We start from the raw sequence: 27764 nt of genomic DNA on the forward strand, positions 1-27764 counted from the left end.
CCTTAATGATGGGTGCTGCTTTCTGGTGGCAGTGCTCCTTGTAAATCATGACTGTCGATCAAATCTGGCTGTAGGTAGTAAGTCAATCATGTCCTACACTTGTGTTCAACTGCGAATGGAATGGACCATTATAGTAATGTGCAATAAATGGCAGGGTTCTGCTCACATTGCGTAAAAGCTTTTAAAACTCAAATTGAAATGATTTTTTAGATTTCCATACAATGATTTTGAGTTTGCATTGCAAAGGGCAATTAGGTGCTTTTTGCTGAGATAAGTTTGATGCTATAAGATTCTCGGCATGCACAGAGTGATGTTGTACGTAAAATGGGTCATTTCTGACGGAAATGGAGTAAATGTAGGATTGGCCAACTGGTCCTTAAAACCTGATCTGCTGTTCATTACAATCAAACCAATATCCTACCTGAGCACTATTTTCTGCTTCGTCCTCAATTCCCTTAACATCCAGAAATCTGTTGATCTGTGTTTTGAAGGAACACAATGACTTGCCTCCACAGCCCTTTTGGGGTAGAGAAGTCCAAAGGTTCACCATTCTCTGACTGATCTCATCTCTTTCCAAGCAGGCCTGGTCCTTAGCCTGAAACTGGACTCGTCAGGCGGGGAACCAGCCAGCCTATGTTAAGCTGAAAATAACATAGCATTACCCCCAGCAAATTATAGCAACTAATTTTAATTGAATCCTTTAATTTTGATGGTTGTTGAGGGAATAGCCAAAGAAAAGTGTTACTCCATTCCATTCAAATGGAACCAGCCTGTAACTTGTTCGAATCTATGCTGTCCAAACTAGATCTTGTATACATGGCGTATGTTCTGTGTATCTTGTTCAAAGTTTACAGCTTAGCTGAATTGCTTTTGAGAAAGTTATTTTAATTCATTGTAGCCCATGTTTCCTTTTTGTTTAATGTTATTTTCTTTTTCTTTCATGTTAATATGGATATCTGTTGAGTGTTAGTTGGACCAAATGGAGAGTGGTGAGGACTTGCTTAGCTGAGAAGTCCTCTCTTCCTCGGAAAACATGGAACCTTCTAACACTTACTGCTCATAAATAATTGTCATATCTATGTACATGTTACCAGATGGTAACTCTGTTGGAATTATATCCAAGCAGGAATGCACACTTTCTAGGGAAACAGGAAATGAGAGAGGAAAGCAAATACAATGTTAGCAGTCATTTCGAGAGGACTAGAGTATAAAAGCAAAGATGTAATGCTGAGACTTTATAAGGTATTAGTCAGACTGTACTTGGAGTATTGTGAGCAGTTTTAGGCCTCTTATCTAAGGAGGAGTGTGCTGGCGTAGGAGGTTTACGAGAAGAATCGCAGGAACGAAAGGGTTAACTTATGAAGAGCGTTTGATGGCTCTGGACCTGTACTCAGTGATGTTTAGAAAAATGGAGTGGGGGGGGAGGGATCTTATTGTGATCTACTGAGTATTGAAAGGCCTAGATAGGGTAGACATGGAGTATCTTCTACACATTGCTATCCCTGTTGACTTTCCATTCTACCCAATTCAATGGAAGCAAGCACCGGGAGGTAATGGTCCAGTGGCCAGTACTTGCTCTCTCACCTAACTAGAGCAGCGAGCAAAGGTTAGTTTATTTCCCAAGTTGTCAAACTGTGGCAGTTAAGCCCCATAACTGTCTGGTGATGGTGTGCGGGCTTTGCTGCTTGGTGAGATTGATATCAAAGTGTGAACAATTTGAATTGGAAAATATGCATGCGGATAAATAAAGTGCTGGGCTCACTACTTGATAAAGATGTTCAAGAGTTGCCAATGGACTGAGAAACACTGGGGAAGGACGTTACTGCAGAGATCTGTGTTTCTCACACTTGAGACCACTTGTTAGTCCTGGGGAGTCCTTCCTGTGCATTGACCCAGTGACATGTGCACTGCCTTGACGTTCGTCTATTTTAACTGAACTTTTCTATCATCTCATCATAAAGAACTAGCACCTCGGCATTCCTTTCTGCATTCACATGAGTAATACTTCTTTGAAACAAAATCCTCCGTGTCACTGTACCTGCTGCATTGCTTTGAAGTCTCGGTTATGGAGAGTATGGTTGACAACCAGGCTTAGAAAATGGCTCTTGAAACTGAGCCAGTGACAGCCAGACATAACCCTGTGTGATTTTTCCTCCCCCCGCCCCCCACCCCACAGATCCAATATGGTCTCTTTCACATGTAAAGGAGGATCTGTCTGTATGGACAGAGCAGATGCTGATAAAATGGCCTTTCCTTGATCTAGTTTTCAATCTAAATTCAATCTCAGCTGTCATTGAAAGAACGAAGTATGGATTCTATAGTGCTTTCTTTGCCAGGGGATGCTCCAAACTCAATCCAAGACTGCCGAGTACTTTTGGAATCCAGTGAATAATGTAAGGAAACCAACCAAGGTGCAATTAATCGGATGGTGCACGGCCCGATTGCGATTGGCAAGCCACTCATTACATGTAAATAAGGAAATGGTGCAGTCTTCAATTTTCTTTGCCCATCAAAATAAAAGGCTTCCCAGTATTAATTACGCAAACACAAGGAAATCTGCAGATGCTGGAAATTCAAGCAACACACTCAAAAGTTGCTGGTGAACGCAGCAGGCCAGGCAGCATCTCTAGGAAGAGGTACAGTCGACGTTTCAGGCCGAGACCCTTCGTCAGGACTAACTGAAAGAAGAGCTAGTAAGAGATTTGAAAGTGGGAGGGGGAGGGGGAGATCCGAAATGATAGGAGAAGACAGGAGGGGGAGGGATGGAGCCAAGAGCTGGACAGGTGATTGGCAAAAAGGATACGAGGCTGGAAAAGGGAGAGAAGGGAGGGGATCGTGGGACGGGAGGCCTAGGGAGAAAGAAAGGGGGGGGAGACCCAGAGGATGGGCAAGGAGTTATAATGAGAGGGTCAGAGGGAGAAAAAAGAGAGGGAAAAAAAGGGGAAATAAAATAAAATTTAAAAATAAATAAATAAATAAGGGATGGGGTAAGAAGGAGAGGAGGGGCATTAACGGAAATTAGAGAAGTCAATGTTCATGCCGTCAGGTTGGAGGCTACCCAGACGGAATATAAGGTGTTGTTCCTCCAACCTGAGTGTGGATTCATCCTTACAGTAGAGGAGGCCGTGGATAGACATATCAGAATGGGAATGAGGCGTGGAATTAAAATGTGTGTCCACTGGGAGATCCTGCTTTCTCTAGCGGACAGAGCGTAGGTTTTCAGCAAAACGGTCTCCCAGTCTGCGTCAGATCTCACCAATATATAGAAGGCACATTGGGAGCACCAGATGCAGTATATCACCCCAGCTGACTCACAGGTGAAGTGTCGCCTCACCTGGAAGGACTGTCTGGTGCCCTGAATGCTGGTGAGGGAGGAAGTGTAAGGGCATGTGTAGCACTTGTTCCGCTTACAAGGATAAGTGCCAGGAGGGAGATCGGTGGGAAGGGATGTGGGGGACGAATGGACAAGGGAGTCGCGTAGGGAGCAATCCCTGCAGAAAGCGGGAAGAGGGAACGATGTGCTTAGTGGTGGGATCCCATTGGAGGTGGCTGAAGTTACGGAGAATTATATGTTGGACCCGGAGGCTGGTGGGGTGGTAGGTGAGGACTAGGGGAACCCTATTCCTAGTAGGGTGGCAGGAGGATGGGATGAGAGCAGTTGTGCGTGAAATGGGAGAGATGCGTTTGAGAGCAGAGTTGATGGTGGAGGAAGGGAAGCCCCTTTCTTTTAAAAAAAAAGGAGGACATCTCCTTCGTCCTGGAATGAAAAGCCTCATCCTGAGAGCAGATGCGGCGGAGACGGAGGAATTGCGAGGAGGGTATGGCATTTTTGCAAGAGACAGGGTGGGAAGAGGAATAGTCCAGATAGCTGTGAGAGTCAGTAGGCTTATAGTAGACATCAGTAGATAAGCTGTCTCCAGCGATAGAGACAGAAAGATCAAGAAAGGGGAGGGAGGTGTCAGAATGGACCAGGTAAATTTGAGGGCAGGGTGGAAGTTGGAGACAAAGTTAATGAAGTCAAGGAGCTCAGCATGCGTGCAGGAAGCAGCGCCAATGCAGTCGTCGATGTAGCGAAGGAAAAGTGGGGGACTGATACCAGAATAGGTTTGGAACATAGATTGTTCCACAAAGCCAACAAAAAGGCAGGCATAGCTGGGACCTATACGGTTGCCCATAGCTACACCTTTAGTTTGGAGGAAGTGGGAGGAGCCAAAGGAGAAATTATTAACAGTAAGGACTAATTCCGCTAGACGGAGCAGAGTGGTGGTAGAGGGGAACTGGTTAGGTCTGGAATCCAAAAAGAAGCAGAGAGCTTTGAGATCTTCCTGATGGGGGATGGAGGTATATAGGGACTGGACATCCATGGTGAAAATAAAGGGAACTTAAAATCATTGAAAAAATTTCAGAGCATGAGAAGTGTCATGAACATAGGTGGAAGCGATTGAACAAGGGGGGATAAAACAGTGTCGAGGTGTGCAGAAATGAGTTCGGTGGGGCACGGGCAAGCTGAGACGATGGGTCTACCTGGACAGGCAGGTTTGTGGATCTTGGGTAGGAGGTAGAAACGGGAAGTGCGAGGTGTGGGAACTATAAGGTTGGTGGCAGTGGGTGGGAGATCCCCTGAGCTGATAAAGTCGGTGATGGTGTGGGAGATAATGGCCTGGTGCTCTTTAGTGGGGTCATGATCGAGGGGTAAATAATATTTAATTTTTAATTTTGTTGTTTCCAATTTCTGCTATTTGTGAAATACCCTCCAAAATGCACAAATCTTTAATTTTTAGCCCATAAACAGTGATGATTATTTCATCATATCAAATTGGTGGTACATTTGAGCTTCTAACCAGTGCAGACATTGAAGGCCAGTTGTTGAGAGAACATGTCTATAGGGACTAACACTGACTTGGCCATGGGGTTACTCACCACTAGTAATCGCGCATAAATAATTGTCTTTCTTACCTGATGATGAAGGTGCCTCCTGGACCCATACCCAAGCATTTAGAGAAAGAGAAGATTAAGTTGAGAAGACGGTACAATAAGCAGAAAATCTTTGAAACATTGACCTGACTAGGAAAGGATGGCAAATAAGAAAAGTAGTTCCAGAAGAAGGATAGTAATCTTGTCATGCAGATAAAATGAAAAATTTGTGTTACAGCACAGAATATTTTGCAAAGTTAAGAACTTTTAGCTGAAAATGGTGATTCTGTTTAAAGATTGTTCTCGATTCAGAGAGTATCTACTGCTCTACGACAAGACCCACCTCCCACCTGTTTCCCTGCAATTCTTGTGCCTTCCCTTCCTCTTCCTCCTACCTGCAGCGGTGGCTGCTTTGTTGCATTAAGCTCCAGCTGTAAGCAAGGCTAAAGCCCTCTCATTTATCTGACAGTTGACCACGTCCATTAGACTCAAATGCTGAGGGGGTGGGGGCTCACTGGCGTAATGAAGCAGGTGAGAGAGTAGTTGCATTACGACTGGTGTTTAAACAATGTAACTGAAAGTACAGGGAATTCCAGTTAATTGGGCCATCAGTTAATCAGGATAGCTGCTTATTTGGGAGAACTCTTAAAGAAGAAAAACAAATCAAGAAAATATCTGGGATTCCCTTCATTTATTTGGGACACTATGCCACTTAATTGGGTCAGGAGACTTGGCACCATTTGTGCACACTTATGTTGCCGTTAGAGGCTATGACTGTGATTAGAGCAGACAGCTTACAGTGATTTTTGCCACTGATAGTTGGTGTGAAATAAGTAGAAAGCCAATTCCAAGCTGTTTTGCTCACTGTGGTTTCAAGCATTCAAGCATGGAAATGCCAGAAACACCCAGGAGTAAAAATGAAATGATTTCATTACTTCGACAAGTTAGGAACTATGAAAAATTTGAAGGTATCGACAATCATCTTGAATGTTACAAAAAAATAGAAGATTTGGAGGTTGCAATCGTCGATATTATTATATGAAGGCAGTCCAGTATCTGCACTGGGTATCTGCGTTGATTTTATTCATTGCGAACACTGGATGAATTTCTCCATCAATATTTTTTTGAAATTAATACACAGTTTTATAGAACTGAAGTAGTGTTCTAATTTGGTCTGTATTTCATGTAAATAACTAACTTGTTTCTCAGCTTGTCTTTTTTTAATGCTTTTTTTAACTATTTCCATGAAGCTTCAGCTAATTAGGGCAGTAGCTTAAATGGGCCAAAATGTATTTGTCTTGGTGTGTTGCAAATAACTAGAATCCACTGTATATGGAAATAGAAGATCTGAAGAATAATATCCCATGACATCGGATAGATATTATTTTTATTAGGCTTCCTATTCTATGTGAACACCTCACATTAAAAAAATACATATTTGCCTTGCATCTCATCTTGTGAAAATACTGTTTCGTTATATATAAAGGCTAATGAATTTCAGTGAAATATTTGAACAAAGGGACCTGATTTTAATTAAGTTTCATTGGAGGAAATTTTTAAAACTTGTTTCCTTTTAAGTTTATGAAGGAGGAAAAGGTCAGTGGTTTAATGAGACTACATTTTCATTAGTGCTGTGTAGGAGAATTACTCATGTTCTGCTGAGTCTTTTTGCAGTATTTGAAGAGGAAATGCTGTATCCAGGCAGCCTGCTCTTTGCATTGGTTAAACTGGAATATGCAGACTCTGATTAAATCAATAACATAACTACTTCTTTTGCCTCAGCATTGGCTCTCAGTTCTCCTTATATGGGAAAGGAATTTTCAAAATCAGCTGAGTGGCTGTGGATCTATTTGTTCTGGAAATTCCTTGGATATTACAAACTTACAGATTGGGATAAGGTGATCCCAGAGGGTATAAGCTGAAGGAAGAATGGCTTTTCTGTGAATTAAAGGAGATTTAGCCTAAGTACAGGTTGAGTACACCTTATCCGAAAATCTGAAAGCCTCTGAAATCCGGAGATTTTTTTGAGAGCTTATAAGATATCACAAATGGAAAATTCCACAAGGTGCTGGGAAAGTTCTCAGGCAATGTGCAGGTCTCTGCACACCACAGACAGTTCTGAGAAGTGTTCTTGCATACATAATGAGCAGAAGTTAATGAAAAATAGGAAAACACTGCATAAGGCAAAAAATGAGGATCTCCATCGTGTATTGAAAGAGCCAATTAGTTAATGCCAGTGTGAACATTTGCCGCTTAACAGTATGCTATCATGAAACAAGCAAGGATCTATGAGGACAAACTGAAAATAGAAAGCAATTGTGAAGATTCAGCAGGCTGGTTGCAGAAACTTAAGACAATACACAGCATTAACTTTTTAAGAGATTTTGGGTGATAAAACGTCTGTTGTTCACGAAGCAGCAGAGAAATTAATTGATGACAAATATGAGAAAATGTGTAGACGCTGGAAATTCAAGCAGCACACACAGTGTGCTGGAGGAACTCAGCAGGCCAGGCAGCATCTATGGAGAAGAGTAAACAGTCAACATTTCGGGCTGAAACCCTTCATCACGACTCTGAAGTCTTAATGAAGGGTCTCAGCCCAGAACATCGACTGTTTACCCGTTTCTGTAGGTGCTACATAGCCTGCTACTTCCATTGAGTTGGCCAAGATCGTCACTGATGAAAATCTAGCACCAGAACAAGTCTACAAAGCTGATTGTTTTTGTACCTTGTAAAAAAACCTGGAAAAAAAAGTAAAATCATATAAGCATGTCCATTTTAGTCATAACACATCATTGTAGGTGGAGACTGAGAGCCTGCCGCTGTTTATTGTTCAATATCTGATTCGGGTATTCTCCTGATGTTACTATGCTGCTTCTGTTACTCTGCACTCATTATATTTTCATGATATTAATGGTGTGTAACAATTTTTACTGTTAAGTATAAATGTGTGAGGAACAAGTATAAGACAAAGACCAATACCGGTACACATGACTTCAGAGTCGGAAATGATGGTGATCCCAAGCTCTCCCATTTATTCATTTAGAGATACAGCAGGGGGTAGGCCATTGCAGCCCTTCGAACCATGCCACCCAGCAACCCCTGATTTAACCCTAGATAATCATGGGACAACTTACAATGACCAAATTAACCTACTAACCGGTACCTCTTTGGACTGTGGGAGGAAACTGGATCACACCCGAAAACCCGTGCATTCCATGGAGAGGACGTCTTACAGATGATGTCAGAATTGAATTCCAAACTCTGACCCCCCCCCCCATGCTGTAAAAGTGTCAAGTGAACCACTACACTACCGTGCGCTGGAAAAATCCAAAATATATTCCAAAATCCAAAAACTGAAACACTTCCGGCCCCGAGAATTTCGGATAAAGGGTAGTCTACCTGTACTATATTGTATTATGTTTTCGGTGATGTTCTGCATAATTTAATTATTTTACCTTGTATTCAGTGATTGGCAAGCTAATTGTAAGTAACTTGTCAGAATAAAATCACACAAATTTATCTTCTGAGTCTTTGTATCAAAGTGCTAACTCATCCTCTTTGTGAACAAGTTTTACATTACAGCTGTCCTCGATGATGACAGGAGGTGAAATTGGGGCATGCTCGGCCAAAGTTTCTGGTCCCCTGAGGGTGTCCATTGACGAGCACTTTTTTGCTGTTTTATAACAAACAGCAATGAACTCAGAGTAGTTTAAAGAAAAAAAACACAGCATAGTCTCCTCTTTATACACAAGTGTTAGCTACCCACACTTCATTTCAGGGGTAAGGTGTATTCTGTCCTGCTTAATCAGTGTACTTGGCATTCTTTCAGTAACCAAACCCACTTGTCTTTCTGTGGTTTGTCATATACTCAGGGTCCATTGGCAAAATGTTGCACAGATATTAGTAACAAAGCACTCTGGTACAATACAGGTTCCATTTTGTTACTACAAGTAAAGTACATTTCCAGACATTTCCAATGGACAATTGAGAAATAATTGCAGTAGGTTTTTGTGTTGAGTTGCATGATTTTCTTAACTGCCTGGTTGATGGCATGAGGTTTTCAGGCAATGGCACTGAAGAGATCAGGCCCAAGGATGATGGGGCAGGTTTGAGAGGACAAATGACCCACTCCTCGTCCTACTTTATTATATTTTGTGTTTAGATTATATTTATGTGGCTCAAAAAATGGAGAAAAGAGTAATGCCCAGAGGAAGAGACCATAATAAAGGCCTTGTACTCAAATTAGAAAGAGAAACAGCCCCACTTAATGAGTGAATTTACACAACTTCACAAACTGTTTTCATAAACGCTGCTGTGGATTCTGCTGTAAAATAAACAAGTGAAGGAATGCTGGGAGGTTAAAGTATGAAAGGTTAATGGAAAGGACACCAGTACAAATCCTGCCTGGCAATTCTCTAGCCCCTCATGTCCTCCTCTGTGCCAGTTTCCCACAGCTGTCAATCCCTGATATTCCAGAAGCATTTCTGTTTCCTCCTGACGTGTCACCAGTGATTGAGCCTCCAACCCTCTGGGATGGGGATTTCAGAGATTCATCACCCCCTCTGAGCAGCAACAGGTGAGTCTCTAGAATTCTCCTCCCCCTGTGGCTCTGTCAGGAGAAATACTTACACTGCATGTTGAAATGAACACTATTTGTAATATAATCTATGACTTGCTCATTGCTATTTTGTGAACAATTGTGAAGGAGCTAATGGAAAGCTGAAAAAATGAATTTGCATTTATTATGTGACTACCCAAATTGTTGTAAAGCATGCATCTGTTTAGGAAATGTAATTGTTATGTAAGAACGTAGTAGAACAGTTTATGATCTCACAAGGAGCAAATTGTTTGCGTGATGTTGGTCAGAGTTACATTGACCAGGAGACCCAGGTTTACCTGATAAAGTAAGCAGGGCTTGAATGAGCATGCCTTGACAGTACATTGCTTCCGAGGGCCCATCAGGACCTTAAACCTGCTGCCAATTGGTAGAGTTATGAAGCGGTCACCAAACTAAAATCAACACCATCTAGCAATCTGCCTGGTTCTATTCTGCTTCCAAAACATGGACAGCAGTTGGATGTAATGTCACTGAGACTTCCACATAGATGACTGCCTTAGCAAAGTAAATTGCCTCAGGAGTTTCACAGGCATAAGTTGATACTGAGTTGCAAATGGTAATGGTAATACTAATGATTTACAAAATTATAAAAGCAAACACACATACAGGGAGCTGAGTCCTTTTGGCAGTTGGGTTGTAATTGGCTTCATCACTGGCATAAGCTTTTCCACCATTGAACACATCTAGAGAAGGTGGTATCCAAGGTGATCTCAATTGAGGACACACCACATGGGACAAAACCTTTCCTCACGACTCCCATCAGGGAGGAGGTACAGGAACCTGAAGACCCACACTCAATGTTTTAGGAATAGCTTCCTACTCTAAATCAGGGGTTCCCAACCAGGGGTCCACAAACGCCTTGCTGAATGGTATTGGTCCATGCCATAAGAAAAAGTTGGGAGTCCCTGCAGATTTTTGCACAGTCGATGAACACTAATCTTCTTTTGCACTTTTCTTTTGTAACTAGCAGCTTCTTTTATGCATTGCACTGTACTGCTGTCACTGCTACCACAAGACAACATGTACCAGTGATACGGTGCCTATAAAAAGTATTCACTCTCCTCTCCCCCCAACCCCCGGAAGTTTTCACGTTTTTTATTGTTTTACAATATTGAATCACTGATCAACAGAAAAGGACTTTCATGTCAAAGTGAAAACAGATCTCTACAAAGTGATCTCAATTAATTACAAATATAAAACATAAAATTGATTGCATAAGTATTCATCCCCCTACCCTTTAATGTGACACACCAAATCATCACCGGTGCAACGAATTGGTTTTTGAAGTCACCTAGTTAGTTAAATGGAGATCTGTTTTTGGAGACCTGTGTAGTAAAAGTACACCTGTATCTGGAAGGTCCAGCTGCTGGTGAGTCAGTATCCTGGCAAAAACTACACCATGAAGACAAAAGAACACTCCAAGCAACTCCACAAAAAGTTTATTGAAAAGCACAAGTCAGGAGATGGATATAACAACTGTTGCTCAGGTGCTTCAGCAGTTACAGTTTTATGGGAGAATGGCAAAGAGAAATCCACTGTTGAAAAATCTCACATGAAAAAGACAAACACTGCACATCAAAAATACACTTAATGCTACCATGAAGCATGGTGGTGGCTGCTTCATGCTGTGGGGATGCTTCACTGCAGCAGGCCCTGGAAAGCTTATGAAGGTAGAGGGTAAAAAGAATGCAGCAACATACAGGGAAATCCTGGAGGAAAACCTGGTGCAGTCTGCAAAAGAACTGCGACTTGTGAGAAGACTTGTTTTCCAGCAAGACAGTGACCCCAAACATAACCCAAAGCTACACAGGAATGACTTAAATACAACAAAGTTAATATCCTGGAGTGGCCAAGTCAGAGTCCAGACCTTGCTGTTCACTCATGATCCCCAAGCAATCTGACAGAGCTTGAGTAGTTTTGTAAAGAAGAATGGGGAAAAATTGCAGTATCCAAGCTGATAGAGACCTATCCACACAGACTCAAGGCTGTAAATGCTACCAATGGTGCATCTACTAAATCACAAACAAGGGAAAATCTACAGATGCTGGAAATCCAAGCAAAACCACAAAATGCTGGAGGAACTCAGCAGGCCAGGCAGCATCTAGGAAAAGAGTATTGTTGACGTTTTGGGCCAAAACTCGTCAAAAGGACCTACTTTAGTATTTAGCATCTACTACATACTGACTTGAGAGGAGTGAATAATCAATTATTTTGTGTTTTATATTTGGAATTAATTTAGATCACTTTGTAGAGATCTGTTTTCACTTTGATATGAAAACCTTTTCTGTTGATCAGTGTCAAAAAAAGGCAAATTAAATTTGCTGTGATTCTATTTTGTAAAACAATAAAGCATGAAAACTTCCAAGGGAGGTGAATACTTTTTATAGGCATTGCAATTAACCTGATTCTGATTCTGAGTCTGAATTTTAATTCCAGTGGAGAACAAAATAAACAGTATAGCAAGTTGAGACAAGTGTAGGAGGGGAAAGTTCATGGAAGGATTTGAAAAACAGGAAGAGAACAGTCATGTTTGCAGTATATCCTGATATATTTTCTAATTGGAATTCATCCATAAATGTGATAATTTCATGAATGCCAATTAGAAAGTAATCTTTTAAGAATTGAGAAATAAGTACGTATCCAGATACTTAAGTGATCTGATGTTGCGGTGTTCACCGAGCTGGGCAATTAGGTTGCAGGTGTTTCATCGTCAGTCAAGGTGATATCCTCAGTTTACAGTTGTTGGTGTTTCTCTCTGAGAGTGCTCGTGTTTATACAGGCCCCCATTCGCATGCCTTGGTCCTGATTGGCTACCTCTTCACTTGACTTCTGAATTCTGATGACTTGTGTTCCTTTGGCTCTTAGGGGGTTCATAGATGGCATCTATCTTGATATATTTTTTAAAAGAGTTATCAGAAGTTATCCAAGTGATGAACAGTAGGGTTTTAATATTGTCATCACATAAAATACTTGCTTTCAGTAATTAATCCACATTTTACTTTGCCCCAATTTTTATCTACAAATGAGTAAAATTTTCCTTTAATGGAACTGAGAACCTTGTATAAAAATTGTGCTTCACTCTACCAATGTCACGTATTTCCAGGAGTGAACTAAGTAGCAATGCCTGAAGTATTTCAGTAATTGCTGAGATGGCAAATGGCTCCACCTTGCATGCACATCATAACTCATGATTACTCCATAATGGTTTTGTAATGCTGCATGATGTGACGTAGAAGGCTAGGGATTGGGAAAGTGGCATTAGTATAGATAGGTAGTTGATGGACATGGTGGAACAAAGGGCCTGTTTCTGTGGTCTGTCAGCCTCAGTAACAAGTAACTTGTACCTCCAGGTACAAGTAATACCCAGGCAAATGGTTCTGAGTAGAGGGAGGGATGAAGGTTCTTGGCCCAAAACATGAATGGTTGACTCTTTTCCATAGATGCTGCCTGGCCTGTGGAGTTCCTCCACCATTTTGTCTGTGTTGCTAAGTAGAGGGGCCTAGATACAGACATCCCACCCTGCAAAAACTCATTTCAGGGAGGTAGCACCAGCAATTTGCAGGAGACTCCCGGAACTTCCGGGAGAGGTGGGATGTCTGCAATAGAGTAGCTCCTTAGCAGCTAGCCAGTTAGTTTAAATAACGTTAGCTATGCTAATAAACGAATGACACCTGTTAAACTCACCTCAACATGTCTTTTACAGTCTTAACCCACCATGGGCAATAGAAAAATCACTGTTTCAAACAGCACAGCGAGCAGTATTGTCATTATTTTTGACCCCTATTAGGCAGGGGAACACTTTAGGGTAGTCTGGGGTGACGTACGTTTTTTTTTGGAACACTCTGCCATAGCGTGCTCTCTCTCTCTCTCTCTCTCTCTCTCTCTCTCTCTCTCTCATGCTGTCTCTTTCGTGGTCACTTGCACGCTCTCTCTTGCTTTCTCTCTCTCTCACTCTCGCGCTCGCTCTCAAAAAAAATTGATTTCCGTGATATTGTATATAATTTGTGGGCATCAGGGAGCCACTATTCATATGCGGGAGACTCCCAGAACTTCCGGGAGAGGTGGGATGTCTGTAGATAGGTTGGAAAGAAGGGCCTGTTGAATTGAACGGTGGAGCAGGCTCGATGGGCCAAATGGCTGCCTCCTGCTCCTACTTCTTATTTCCTTTAGATGATTGCCTTAGCAAAGTAAATTGCCTCAAGAAGTAATTGTTATGTTCTTGTGTCTATGTGAGGGGAATTGTGAGTAACAAGTGATTGAACGTAACACAACTGTTAGGGTGGAGTTGAAGAATTTATTCACTCCTCCCCAAACAAAATATAATTCTGGTCTGGAACTTGCTGCTTGGAGGTGTGGGCGGGGTAGAAACCTGAAAACATTCTGAAGTACCTGAATAAGCAAATGCTGGAAGTATGTTTATTCTGGTATTTTGGAAACGTGAAATAGTTTTTTTTTGGAGGGGAGGGATATCATAATGTAATGGATCAAACAGCCTCTTTCTGTAACATAAATTTGAATGACTTCAGATTTAGCAGGTGCATTTCTTCCTGTTGCTATCGTGAGTCCTTCGATGCTTTAACAATCTGATTTAAAAAGTAATATTACAGATAAATAATTTTGAACGAAGTTGGCACACTCGTAGTATTTGGTGTTGCTTGACTGTTGTATAAGCTTCTGCTCTGTCTGTCACATTTAAAAGGTCTGCTATGGCCCTCAGTGTGTGGGAGGCAGCCGCGTTACCACACAAGGTATATTTCACAATTTCCAACTACTCTACATTTCAACAATGTTGACAGAGTGAATATATTTGATATGTGCTTGTCTGTGCACAGTGAAAGAGTCCAGAACAATGGATATCCAAACCAAATCAGGAAATTAGAATTCTTTACACTGACTGTGGTAAATATGTGGGCTGCCACAGGCAGAGTTCCCAGCCTTGTCTCTTTCTTCCATAGTCCACTGTCCTCTCCTATTAGATTCCTCCGCCTTCAATCCTTTACTCCTTCTACCTATCTCATCCCAGCTTTCTGACTCAGATCCATTTACCACACGGACATAGAAACCTGCAGTGATGTTAGTGCAAACGGCGTACAACCTACATACTCAAGAATGCGCTGGGGGACAGCTGACAAGTGTCACCATCCATTCCAACATAGCCTGCCCACAATATTCAGCAGAGCAACACAGCAATAATAACAACAACTACAACCAAACAAGACAACAACAGCAAAACAAACCACTTTTCCATTCACCCTTGAAGAATTTATTCCATCCCACACCCACCCCTCCCCTCTCAAAATGTGGTTTGTATCTGGAATTCACTTCCTGGAAGTGTGGATGAGGCAGAAACCCTGATCACATGTTTTAATTACCTGAGTGAGCATACACCGAGAACCAAGGTCTAGAAAGTAGAAATGGTTTGTCTTTTGGGAGGAGAACTAGGATGATGTGACGGATCAAATAGCCTCTTTCTGAAAACTAAATTTGAACAACTTCAAAGTTGCTCTCCCTACAGCAGTTACATTTCTTCTCTTTGCTATCGACAGTCCTTTGATATTTTAACACTCCCTGAGGAAAAAGTAATATTAGGGGTGAATAATATTGAATAAAGTTGGCACACTCATACCAACTTGAACCCCCGCCCACTTTCTACATCACCTGGTCTCACTTATTACCTGCCAGCTTGTACTACCCTTCTCCCCACCTTCTTATTCTGACTTTTGTCCCCCACCCCTTCCTTTCCAGCGCTAATGAAGGGTCTCAGCCCGAAGCAGCTGTTTATTCCCCTCCACTGATGCTGCCTCATTTACTGAAGTTCCTCTAGCATTTTGCGAGTGTGCTCTGGATTTCCATCATCTGCAGAATCTCTCGTGTTTGTGATGAGATGAACGGTGTAATTGTCCTTGGGGCAGGTCATTTACGTACAAGTGTGAGGACATGATTGGATAAGGAAAGGCTGGGGGAAGCCCAAGTGAAGGACAAATGTCTGTATGGACTGCGTAAGCAGAAAGGGCTGATGAGGAATATGAATGAGCCGAGGGACCTTGGTGTGCAGGGCTGTAGATCTCGGTGGATGGTGAAGAAGCTGTATGGCATGCGTGCCTTCATAGTTGGAATGTAGTGCGGCAAATTTATAAGAACTGGTGAGACTGCACTGGGAGTATTGTGTGCAGTGCTGCTCACCACACTATTGGAAGCATGTGGCTGTGCTGGGAAAAGTGTAGAGGCTATGCATCAAGATGTTGCCTGGATTGGAGTACGTTAGTTAGGCAGGGAATTGACTGGACTTGTTTTCCCTGGAGAGAAAGCAACTGAGAGTGACCTGACAGAGATGCATAAAATTATAAGAGGCATAGGTAGATGACTGGAATTTTCAAGTTCAAGTTTAATTACACATGAACGCAGCAAATGAAACAGTGTTCCTCCAGGGACAGGGTGCAAAACATACACAGCACAAGGCACACACAACATATTCGAGGTAGCATAAAAATATATCAACACACACATATGCACACGCAATATGGCATGTCCCACAAATTGTTGGTACGGCCGTCTACAGCTGAATGCATGTTCTGGAGGCCAGTCCCCGACCTAGCATGGACGCCGTGCTACACTGCCTCCTTTATCTCCTCTCCTGGGCAGCAGCAGCAGGCAAGCCCGCGGCTTGAGGCCGAGGCCTTACAGCTCCCCTGCCACATTGGGCCGTCAAACAAGGGAAACAGGCCTGCGGCATCTTACGTGATCAATGTCCAACGGGGTTTTGTGATTGCTAGCGAAACGTCCAAGACAATCTCCTGCCGCTACACTGCACATTGCCTTCCCGCACCAACTCCGATGCCTTCCTGCAACAACACGGTCCGCACCGAGTCCAGCTCCTTTGCTGATGAGCAACTTGCTAATGGGGTAGATCTGCAGTGCCCGAAGTTCTTAAAGAACAGCATTGTTTTGCAATCATAAAAAGGGCATTTAAAGATGACACAAACACTTGGTTGGCTCCCGAGAGGCCGCTGCATTTGAGCACGATGCCATCTCAACGGATGTCAAAGCTTCCATGCAAATGTATAAAAAAACTCAAGAACATAGTTTTAAGGTAGGAAGGAAATTGAAAGGTGATTGGAAGGTAAAGTTTTTTTTATTATAGTGGTCAATATCTGGATCGCTCTGCCAGAAGTCTTGATGGAATCAGATAGAATCACTACATTTAAGAAACATTTAGACAGGTGTTTGAGTAGGCTGGCATAGGAGGATACACACCTAATGCAAGCAGATAGGATTGGGGTAGATTGGTGCAAAGGCCATCATGGATGTGGTGGACTGATGGCCTTTGACCGTGCTGAACGACTCTCCCAGTCTCGTGTTCTCAATCCTGATTAATCAGCAGTGGAATTGTAAATGAGTGATTGCTGGTAGGCCAATAAATAGTCTATGGGTGATGGGCGAAACAGGTGGTGGTCAGCTGTGAGTGGCCTTGGCCTTTAGTCCATTATTAGTGTCTTTTAATTGTACCACTGGCCGGGAAGGCTGATTTTAATTGCACCCAGGTATTTAACCCTTCAGTACCCGGGCTGAATTTGGGTAACTTCCCCCAGAACTGACGTCAAACTAGGAACAACGGCATTTGCATCCTGGACTTCCTGTCAGATCGCCAGTAGGTTGTAAGAGTGGGCTCCCTCACCTCCAACCCCCTGACTCTCAATACAGGAGACCCTCTGGGCTGCGTACTGAGTCCCCTCCTTTACTCCCTGTATACCCATGACTGTGTCGCCACCCACAGCTCTAATCTGCGAATTAAATTTGCCGATGACACTGCATTGATTGGCCTTATATCAAACAATAATGAGGTGGCCTACAGGGAAGAAGTCATCTCTTTGACACAGTGGTGTCAAGAACACAACCTCTTCCTCATTGTCGCAAAAACAAAGGAGCTGGTTGTGGATTACAGGAGGAATGGATATAGGCTAAATCTATTGACATCAATGGATCTGGGGTTGAGAGGGTAAACAGCTTCAAGTTCCTCAGCATCCACAGCACTGAGGACCTCACGTGGTCTGTACACGCCAGCTGGGTGGTGGAAAAGGCACAGCAGCGCCTCTTTCACCTCAGACGGTTGAGGAAGTTTGGTATGAGTCTCCAAAACCTAAGAACTTTCTACAGGGGCACAATTGAGAGCATCCTGACTGGCTGCATCACTGGCCTGGTATGGGAACTGTACCTCCCTTAATCGCAGGATTCTGCAGAGAGTGGTGAGGACAGTCCAGCACATCTGTAGATGTGAACTTCCCATGATTCAGGACATTTACAAAGACAGATGTGTGGAAAGTGCCTGAAGGATCATTGGGGACCCAAGTCATCCCAACCACAATCTATTCCAACTGCTACCATCTGGAAAACAGTACGGCAGCATAAAAGCCAGGACCAATAGGCTCTGGGACAGCTTCTTCCACCAGGTCATCAGACTGATGAACTCACGCTGATTTGAGTGCACTCTATATTACACTGTCTGCTCTATTTCTAAATTATTAGAAATTACTATGATTGGACATGGCACATTTAGATGGAAACGTAACAAAGATTTTTACTCGTGTATGTGAAGGATGTAAGAAATAAAGTCAATTCAATTCTACTTGACTCCGTTTGGACAAAATGGGCCAGGAGTTGCACAAAGCCCCTGGGAAACGCCAGCCTCGCCACTAAACTCTCTCCTACATGGAACAGGTCCATGGGCGTGAGCTCCTGTAAAGAAGTCGGCTGCATCCTGACTGATAAGTTCCTTGAGTGTGCGCTCTCTCTCGTTCTCTCTCACTCTCATTGTCAGCTCTCCTGAGCTGGTTGAACCCCACACATCCAAAGAGATTGAGTGTTTTTTTTTTTGATTGAATGGCTGACATTCCAAAATGTTCATCAGCTTTCTAGAACATTAACAAAATAAACATACTATTAAATATTTCAACATTAAAATACCTCAACTTGGGAAACACTGAACAGTTATGAAAGCACTTAACAAGGTCTTACCTAAAACTGTAGGAAGAACTACAAAAATTGTTGGATTCTGGTAAGACAGGCAGAATTGCAATCATTTATCAAAATCAGTTGTCTATGGATTTCTGTGGAACAAACACTTTAAGCTGTATACTTTTATCCCTGCCCGTGGTGATGATTGCTGTTCCTGTTGGAAACCTGAGCCCTCCCTCAGTCTTCAGTCGTTCCTCAGCACAGACAGCAATGGCCCAGGACAGGACGTAGGAGATCTGCTTCACTCACCACCACCTTTCAGGTACAGTATTGGAATCAGTCCAGCCCTAGGCTTTGGGCTTGGTATTGCTCCTCATTAACGGAACAAATTAGCTCCCCATGAACTCCACAGGCAATCCCTCATACCTACCCTTTCTACCACTCTCTTGACAGTCACCAATCCCCAGACTGGGCCCACACCAAGTCCCTCTGCTTGGTCCTGCTGCTGCTCTCCCAAGGCCATTTCTGTCTCTTTCTCTCCCCTCTTTGGACTGGGAGAGACAGAAACGTGTGTCTGAGACACAGAGAGAGGGAGAGGACAGAACATTAGTCAGCACCGGTGATCTGGGACAAAGCAGTTCAGGTTGCAGAATCTCTGACTCCTGCAAATCTGCGATGGGATAGAGCCTGATCAGTACAACAGAATTAATACCAATTCTGTGTAACTTTCCTTGCTTTTCCTGCACCTTTCTCTATATACGTCCTTGATGGCAGTTAGGTTGGTGCCGGTGATGTGGTGGGCAATTTTGACTACCAGTTGAAGAGCCTTCCTGTCTGCCACGGTGCGGTTTCCATACCATGCAATGATGCAGTTTGTTAGGGTGCTCTCTACTGCGCATCTATTGAAAGACACGAGTATAGATGTGTATCATCCAGCTCGCTTCAGCCTCCTCAGAAGGTAGAGGAGTTGCTGAGCTCTCCTGACTGTGTAGTGTGTTCTGGGACCATGAGAGGTTGTGTAAAATATGCACTCCCGGGAGCTGAACAGCTCACAGTCTCCACTGCTGTGCCGATGATGTAAAGAGAGTGCAAGTGGTGCAAATTCTCCTGACATCAATATCCATCTCTGTCTTGTTGACATTGAGGAAGACATGACACCAGCCATTTTTTTTTTAAAAAGAGTAATTGATTGCATAATTACTCACCCCTTTCTAGTCAGTATTTAGTAGATGCACTTTTGGCAGCAATTACAGCCTTGAGTCCATGTGGATAGGTGTCTTTCAGCTTTGCACATCTGGACCCTGCAATGTTTCCCCATTCTTCTACACAAAACTGCTCAAGCTCCATCAGATTGCATGGTTGAGTACGGACTGGTCTAGGCAAATTTACAGCTGTGCCATATTCTTTCTATTTGATGATTGACTTAACTGTACTCCAAGAGATATTCAGTGACTTGGAAATTTTTTTTTGTATCTATCTCCTGACATGTGCTTTTGTCATCTTGGGGTAGTTTTTGCCAGGATACTGGCTCACCAGCAGTTGGACCTTTAGATACAGGTGTAGTTTTACTGCAATCAGTTGAAACACCTTAGCTGCACACAGGGGATCTCCATTTAACTAATTATATGACTTCTAAAACCAATTGGCTGCACCAGTGATGATTTGGTGTATCATATTCAAGGAGGTAAATGCTTATACAATCAATTATTTTGTGTTTTATATTTGTAATTAATTTAGATCACTTTGTGGAGATCTGTTTTCACTTTGACACCAAAGAGTCTTTTTCTATTGATCACTGTCAAAAAAAAGCCAAGTTAAATCCACTGTGATCCAATGTTGTAAAACAATAAAATGTGAAAACTTCCATGGGGGGATGAATAGTTTTTATAGTCACTGTAGGTTTAAAGTGAGAGGTGAAGTCTTGTAAGGGAGCTTTCTTGCTCAGAAACTGTTAAAGTGCCAGAGGAAGTGGCAGAAAAGGGCAAGTCTTGTACGAGCATGGTCCCAATACTGGTAAATGGGATTGGTGTAGATCGTAAGAGATGTGATGGGCTGAGGAGCTGACTGACCCTTTGACAAACATGAGATATCTCCCACCAAAGACGACAAGAGAAACCATCACTTGTTACACACCAGTCTGTCTCAAAGATGTACCATGGGTGATGGGCCGAGGACTCATTGCTGGACCTAACTCCTGGAACTCCTCAGCAGCACCCTAGGAGTACTTTCACCAGACACATTCCTCCATTTCAAGACAGCTCACCACTGATTTCTCAAGGGCTCTGAAGGATGGGCAATAAATACTTGCTTTGAAGTGACCTCCAGATCCTGTCGAATGGAATAAGAAAAGCACAGTCATAATCACTTTTCATTGAAGTAGGTCAGGGGTTTACAACCTGGGGCCCATGGACCCCGCGGTTAACGGTAAGGCTCAATGGCTTAAAGGAGGTTGGAAAACCCTGAAGTATATGAAGAATATTTTCAAAATGCATTTGTTACCGGGGTGGGTGTGTGTGTGTATAAATATATATATTTGGTGTTTTACATGAGTCTTTATATGATTTGCTGCAGACTAGAGGATATACGTAAACTAATGATACATAGCTTTGAATTGATCTTAGGCAAAGCTTTATGTACTTAGTGGTTAACATTCAGAACATTTTGCTGCAGGAGAAGCCACAAAAACCTTTTGATTTTAAAAAAGAGGTTTTGTAAATGGACTTTGAATGCCCTGAAGGTTGCAGCCACATCAAGTAGCAGCGGCAAACATCAGAGTGGCAGCTGAGTGAGGAGATGAAAGCCAAATAAATGGAAGTAACTGCTGTGAAATTCTCTACGTCGGATAAATGTTGTGCCAACCTTTTCTTTTCACAGGGGAGTAAAGGCCACTACAGGTACCACTGGCAGAGCCACAATGTCAAACAGAGCGGAGTCGACGACATGGTGCTCCTCTCGAAGATCACTGAAGATGGCATTGTCGATAACCTCAAGAAGCGATACATGGATGATTATATATTTGTATCCTTTCAAAACCTAGCTTGGGAACCAGAGAATGCATTTATGAAGATGGGGTGGGGACAAAACTTACTCTCTGTTCCTGGATTAACTAAGAATGTCTCTAGGTGTCCTATTGTTATTACAAACCATCACGGTGTGCACCGATAACCCCATTAACTGACCTGTACCAGAGCTTGAAAGGAAAATGGTGATTGAAGGAACACTCCTACTTGAGCTTTCCCTGTAGAAACTAAAGAACACACGAGCTCTGAATCCAACACTTGGAATCTGTTGCTGGGTTGCACTAAATCCATTTGCCGACATTAGAACGATCTATCAATTCCTTGCGTATCTAAGCATCTGTCTAAATGCCTCATACATCAAATACCCTTCATTTTGAGGCTAACCTAAATGTTCTTCTTCCCCATGGCGAGTATGTTCTCTAAACTTAATCCAGAGGTGTGTAGCATGGAAAATGTAAATTCTGCAGTGTAGCAGGATATGGCCCTGTTAGCAGCTGGTATTTTATCAGTTTCTCCTGTATAAATGCAAGCCAGATATGAAGAGAATTCTAGTGCATTGAGGTGTAATTCTGGCCGAGATCAGGATTGCAGAGCCCTGACGGCGCACGTATCTGGTGCACATGGCTGTGTTCAGGTGGGAGCTCCCCAGGCTCTGCCAATATCCAGGAAAAGGATATTCTGTTCCACAGGCACTTGGAGATCCTCATCCATCAAGCAGTACAGCTCCTTTGACAAATGTTCTGTGGTCTGTGGCTGGCCAGGATACAATATCCCTGCAGTACAAATTTACGGAAACATCTCTGCAACAGTGATTTCACAAATTGAATTGGTTGGCTGTGTGTTCAATTCCACGATGAGGATATTGGGCTCAAGTCACAAGGACTTTTGGCTACTGAGCAGAGAACAGCCATTAATGGTCTTACAGTGTCCTACATTATTTCTGGCCCCATTTGGACTAAGCTTTTCCAACTCATTCAGAAGTAGATTTTGATGCAAGATCACTTCCATTCATTCACGGCACCAATTAAAATGATATCTAGGATTCTGTCTGGAGGAGAGTTGGCAGCGCTTTTGTTCTGAGCATGAACTTCTCTCCCCTCATCTCCGTCATCGTTTCCAGCACACAGTCCCTGTTCCTGTCACCGTTTCCAGTTGGGATGGTTCTGGGAATCTTGGAACTAGTTTTAACCCTCCTTTCTACATCCCCTTTCCAGTTTGGGAGGAAAACAATGGGCCAGGTTTCCAGCTCCTTCCTCTGATTCGTGGGGAAAGTCCATGTTAGGAGATTGGGTGGGATCAAGCTGTCAGATTGGCATACCTGAAATGGTAAAGAGAACAGGGACTGTGTGCTGTAAACGGCGACATCTGTGTGCTGGAAACGGAGACGTGAATGGGGACAGTGTGCTGGAAACAGCGACGGGAATGGGGACCGTGTGCTGGAAACGGCGACGGGAACGGGGACTGTGTGCTGGAGGTATCATTTGGAATTCAGATAAGTAGTCATTCTCACTCGTAGCAGGCATGCAATGTGGTCAAGCAATACTGGTGTATAGACGTGGGCACTGGTGAGACATGGCAATGCTTTGCGGGCAGCTAACAAAGCTTGTAATAATGCTACTAAATAGACTTGTTTGGGAGTACGACCATTGTAATCTGCAGGCTGTTGGGAAGTGTGCTTTTGAACCATCTGTACATTTTTCTGATACCCTGAAGGACTTGGTGAGCTTGGAACAGTCACAACAGCCATTGCTAGAATGCACTTGGGGCTGGACTGAAACTTTGCGCCTGATTGAAGAGGCAGGGTCCAGGCCCAAGAGCGGATAATGAACCGATGCTTAGTGAATTTAAGTGCTGAGCCAGATTAAAGGGGTTAAGGCGTCTAGGCCGAAAGTGAAGGATGAACCAGTGTTCAGCTCACTGCTGTGTGAGACTTCACTCGCCTCAGCACTGAACCTGGGTCCGCGGCTGTGGCCTGCAGCCAGTGTTAGAATCAAAATCAGGTCTGTTATCTCTGACGTATATAATGAAATGTGCTGTTTTGCGACAGCAGAACAATGCAATATGTAAAAAATCTGTAAGCTAAGTAAGAGCGAAATAGTGAGGTCGTGTTCATGGACCGATCAGAACTCTGATGGTGGAGGGGAAGGAGCTGTTTCTCAAAAATTGACTGTGTGTCTCCAGGCTCTTCTGCGTCCTTCCAGATGGTACTATTGAGAAGAAGGCATATCCTGGTGATGGGGGATACCAGCTTTATAAGGAGTGGCTTTTTGAAGATGTCCTCGATGGTGGGGAGGCTGGTGTCCATGTCGGAGCTGGCTGAGTGGACAACCCTCTGGTGGTCTTTTGCAATCCTGTGCAATGGCCCCTCCATACCAGAAGGTGATGCAGCCAATCAGACTGCTCTCCACGGTACAGCTGTAGAAATTCGCAAGAATCTTTGGTGACATACTTTTACAGTTTTTGTATACAAAATGCTTGTTTGGGCAGGAGTTGATTCTAGCCATGACCAACCTCTCAAAGACCTTCACCACAGTAGGTGTGAGTGCAACTGGGCAATGTTGGTTGAGGCAGCTCACTCTGCTCTTCTTGGACACTGATTGGTTCCATTTTGAAGCATGTGGGAACCTCTGACTGCAGCAGATATCCCTGAACACTCCAGCAGATGACTGGCACAGATTTTCAGCACCCTGTCAGGTACGTCATCGGGGCCTGATGCCTTGCGAAGGATCACCTTCTTCAAAGATATTCTGACGTCGGCCTCTGAGACAGAGATCACAGGGTCACCGGATGCTGCAGGGAACTGCACAACTCTAGTTTTTTTCTCCCTTTCAAAGCCTGCATAAAAGGCATTGAACTCATCTGGGAGTGTCGGAAGTAAAGATGAAACCTACCATCATAAGTGATTGTGATGCTTCACTCCCTGGTGAGCTGAATATCTTTTGTGCATGCTTTGAGAGGGAGAATAAAAATATTATCCTTATTCTCATCTGGGATGTGGGTGGGAAGGGGGAAAGTCAGTCCAACATGTACAAAGATTTGTCTGTCATTTTATCTGCCAAATTAGTCTTTGGGAATGGCACATTGTTACAAAATTCTCAGAGAACTCAAAGCGTTGGTTGCATGATGGGTCTTCCCCTGTCCAAGCAGACTAGAACAAAGGTCACAGTCTCAACGTAGTGGGTAGGCTGATTAGAGGAGAAAATAACCTTTATTCAGAGCAGTTGGCATCCATCTGTCTGAAAGGACAATGGGTGATGATAATCATCATCCCATGCCTGGGCGGAAGGTATGGAGATCCTGAGATGCCCTGTCATCAAGATCTCCCTCTCGGCCTCACCAGTGTAGTCCAAAGGAAAGCTTATGAAGCAATATGTTTGGCACCAGCTTGGCTACAGGAGCTGCCGGAAGGATGTTCAATGACGTCCAACCGCCTTGGGGCTCCACTCCGAATTTGCTGTCTGGGTTTACTTCTGTAGCCCTCATCTCTCCCAAGGCTGTCCACAGGGTAGTGGGGCTACTTACCCATAGCTGGGGATCTGGTTCACGAGCAACAGGGCATGTCCACACACTGGTGGGCCTGCGTGCTATTATGTGTGCAGGGGCCAGACCTCCTCCCCGTCCTCTGTAGTTCAGCCTGAGTCCAAAAGGAGTTCAGTTTCTGCGTGTCGCCTGTGAGGAGGCACTACATGAGGCTTGCTGTTGGAGAGGCTCTGTTCTGTACTGACAGGGAGAGACTTACACACTCAGCTCTCCTTTTCACAAGACTGCTAGCCAGTGGTGGAAGCTGAAAGTGAGAGTGACAAGCACTACCCACTACACTACCACACTAGACACGTCACAGCAACCATTTTGACATCATTCAGAGTATGGTGAATCTTTGAAAGTCCATAATGTCAAAGGACGAAGGAGACTAAGTCATCAACTGAGATTAAAACAGGGAATAATAGCCCACTGGAGATTAAAGGAAATGTGGATAAATGGATAATACTGGAGAAAAATGTTTGCAGCCAAAGATCAGCCATGCTCCTGTTGAATGGCAAAGCAAGCAATGGGCTGAATGGTCTCTGCTGTTCTTGTCTGCAAAGCTGATATCTGGTTAGGTCTGAGGGTGTAGTGCAAGGATTGTGAGGTGTGTACTGTGGGGTACCAAGTCGGAGTTCTGAAGGAAATGCCACAGTGGGTGTGTCGTCACAGTGTTGGCAGGGAATGCATGGTTACAGTATACTGAATTAAGTTAGAGATTTCCTTCTCTCTACACAAGCCTGAAATGGCAAACTGGATTATCGACCTTTTTCCGTAAATTCTCCAATTCTCCACAGTAAGTTATATGCACATGGCTCCACCTGAGGGCCAATGACAGACAAGAGCTTTATTATTGACAATGGTGAGAGGACAGATGGTGCTGCTCTAATGTGAGGAGGATGGGGGGGGGGGCGGGATTGTTCATTTTAAAACTTTGCACACTCTGTAAAATTCAAAAAATGAGCTTAAAACATTCCATTCAACAAAGTATAATCGGCCTAAAAGATTTTAGTTCTTTCAGAAAGCCTTGGATTAAGAGACATTCACCTTTTGCTGAGTTGATATTAAGAGAGTGCTCATGACGTGTTTATTTGCCTGGTTGCTGATAACTACCCAGGATGACTAACACTTAGTAACTAATTCCTTTGATGTAAGCCTGTTGACAGCTCTCAGGCAAGATATAAAGGCAGAGGTATGCAAATATTGTCAGGTGTGTCACTGCAACAGGAGGTACAGGACTATATTTAAATAGGTGTATTATTTGTGGGATCTGAACTTTCACTGCCTAACACAACACAGTTATTCATAAAATCATCTTTAACATTTGCATGTAAACAAATTTTAAATAAACTTTCTGCAAATCTTGGTGTTCCAATCATGAGATTATTATTCAGTGGGATTCCGTTGTTTCCTGTTCATTTCACTCTCGGGCTTTTCCCTAGTTTCCTCCCTTCCCCTCTTCAAATATTAACCAGTCTCACCAGCCACATTCTGGGGCCATTGTGTTCTTCCTGAGTTTGCCTGGCCCTCGGTGTGTCCCTAGTCTATTCACTTATGTGTGTCTGCTCTTGTCCCCTGCCCAGTGTGTAGATTCCAAATGAAGACCGAGAACAGGAATCTTCATTCTTCCCCTTAATCTCTTGCGACCCAGGGCCAGCCCTCAGCAGTGGGCAGGGATCAGACCTGGGAATGTTTTGTCTGTGTGCCTCAACACCATAGTCTTAAATGTATTTACACACCATTGACAACATTCCCTCTATTCTGTTAACAGCTGTGCAGACCAACCATCCTTCTGAGCTGGAATTTTTTACACTGCCTGAAAGCAGTACGGCACTTTAAAATGTTTTTCTTTTGTAATGCATACTATGGATTTTTAGAATGAGAATTGAAAAATCATATGATTTTGATTTTATTTTTAAATTGAAGGGTATAATGAAACACGGCACAAAAAAACTTTCACGTTTTGCTAACTTTTTTTCATCTGTTTTTATTACAATCCATTGTCTATAAACACTGTCCAGAGTAGTTTCACATCCAGGTGAAAGATACATCTTAATCCTCATTAGATCATCCAAATGTTCCACTTCCATTTTACATTTGATTGAATCCACATTTGCAGTCAGAACTAGAAGCTTGAAATGTTCCAACAATGTCAACAAGAATTGACAGCTTCTTAAATTCTTTTTTTGAGCACCTAGGTTAACATACCAGTGAATGTATTCACTGAAGCAGTCTTACCTTTTTCAGAAATGACAAATTTGAAATCACAGGATTGCTACAATATTTTTAAGGAAACAGTTTCATCGTAGTTCATAGTAGTAGCTGAGTTTTTTTGTCAATCAACGTTTTCTTTACCAAATTGAAAATGAGTTGCATTGGCAATAGCACCAGCATGAAAAGCTTGCCATGCCCTTAACTCTAGTCAGAAAATCCAAGTGATTAGACACACATTGAATGTATTGAATAATGGGCACAATATTGATATCAGAATTTGCAGATGCAAGCAGTTCTTTCACTTTGCCACTCCAATAAATGGTATCACCAAGTTACTGTGACTGAAATTTGTTAGCTTTTGCTTTTGCATACTGCAGTGCTTCATTTGTATTCAAACAGCTTTTCTGAAGGACATACCAGATCTATGAAAATATCGTTAAGCTATTTGATATTGTGGACTGGTCAAAATCTTCAGGCAGTACTTGATTGGATTGTTACACTCATTAACTTGCTCTTTGCAA

General features: G+C 43.0%; 1 protein-coding gene across 2 annotated transcripts in view; it reads left to right on the forward strand.

Annotated features, from left to right (window-relative positions):
• myo1ea (myosin IEa) overlaps positions 1–27764 on the forward strand; it is a 279339-nt gene that overhangs the window by 57354 nt on the left and 194221 nt on the right. For both annotated transcript variants that reach the window (XM_072278417.1, XM_072278418.1), the window contains exon 2: positions 21362–21505. In XM_072278417.1, the coding sequence (XP_072134518.1) occupies positions 21362–21505 (144 nt within the window). The remainder of the gene's footprint in view (positions 1–21361; positions 21506–27764) is intronic.

The sequence above is a fragment of the Mobula birostris genome, chromosome 14 (assembly GCF_030028105.1).
Source record: "Mobula birostris isolate sMobBir1 chromosome 14, sMobBir1.hap1, whole genome shotgun sequence".
Lineage (NCBI taxonomy): Eukaryota > Metazoa > Chordata > Chondrichthyes > Myliobatiformes > Myliobatidae > Mobula > Mobula birostris.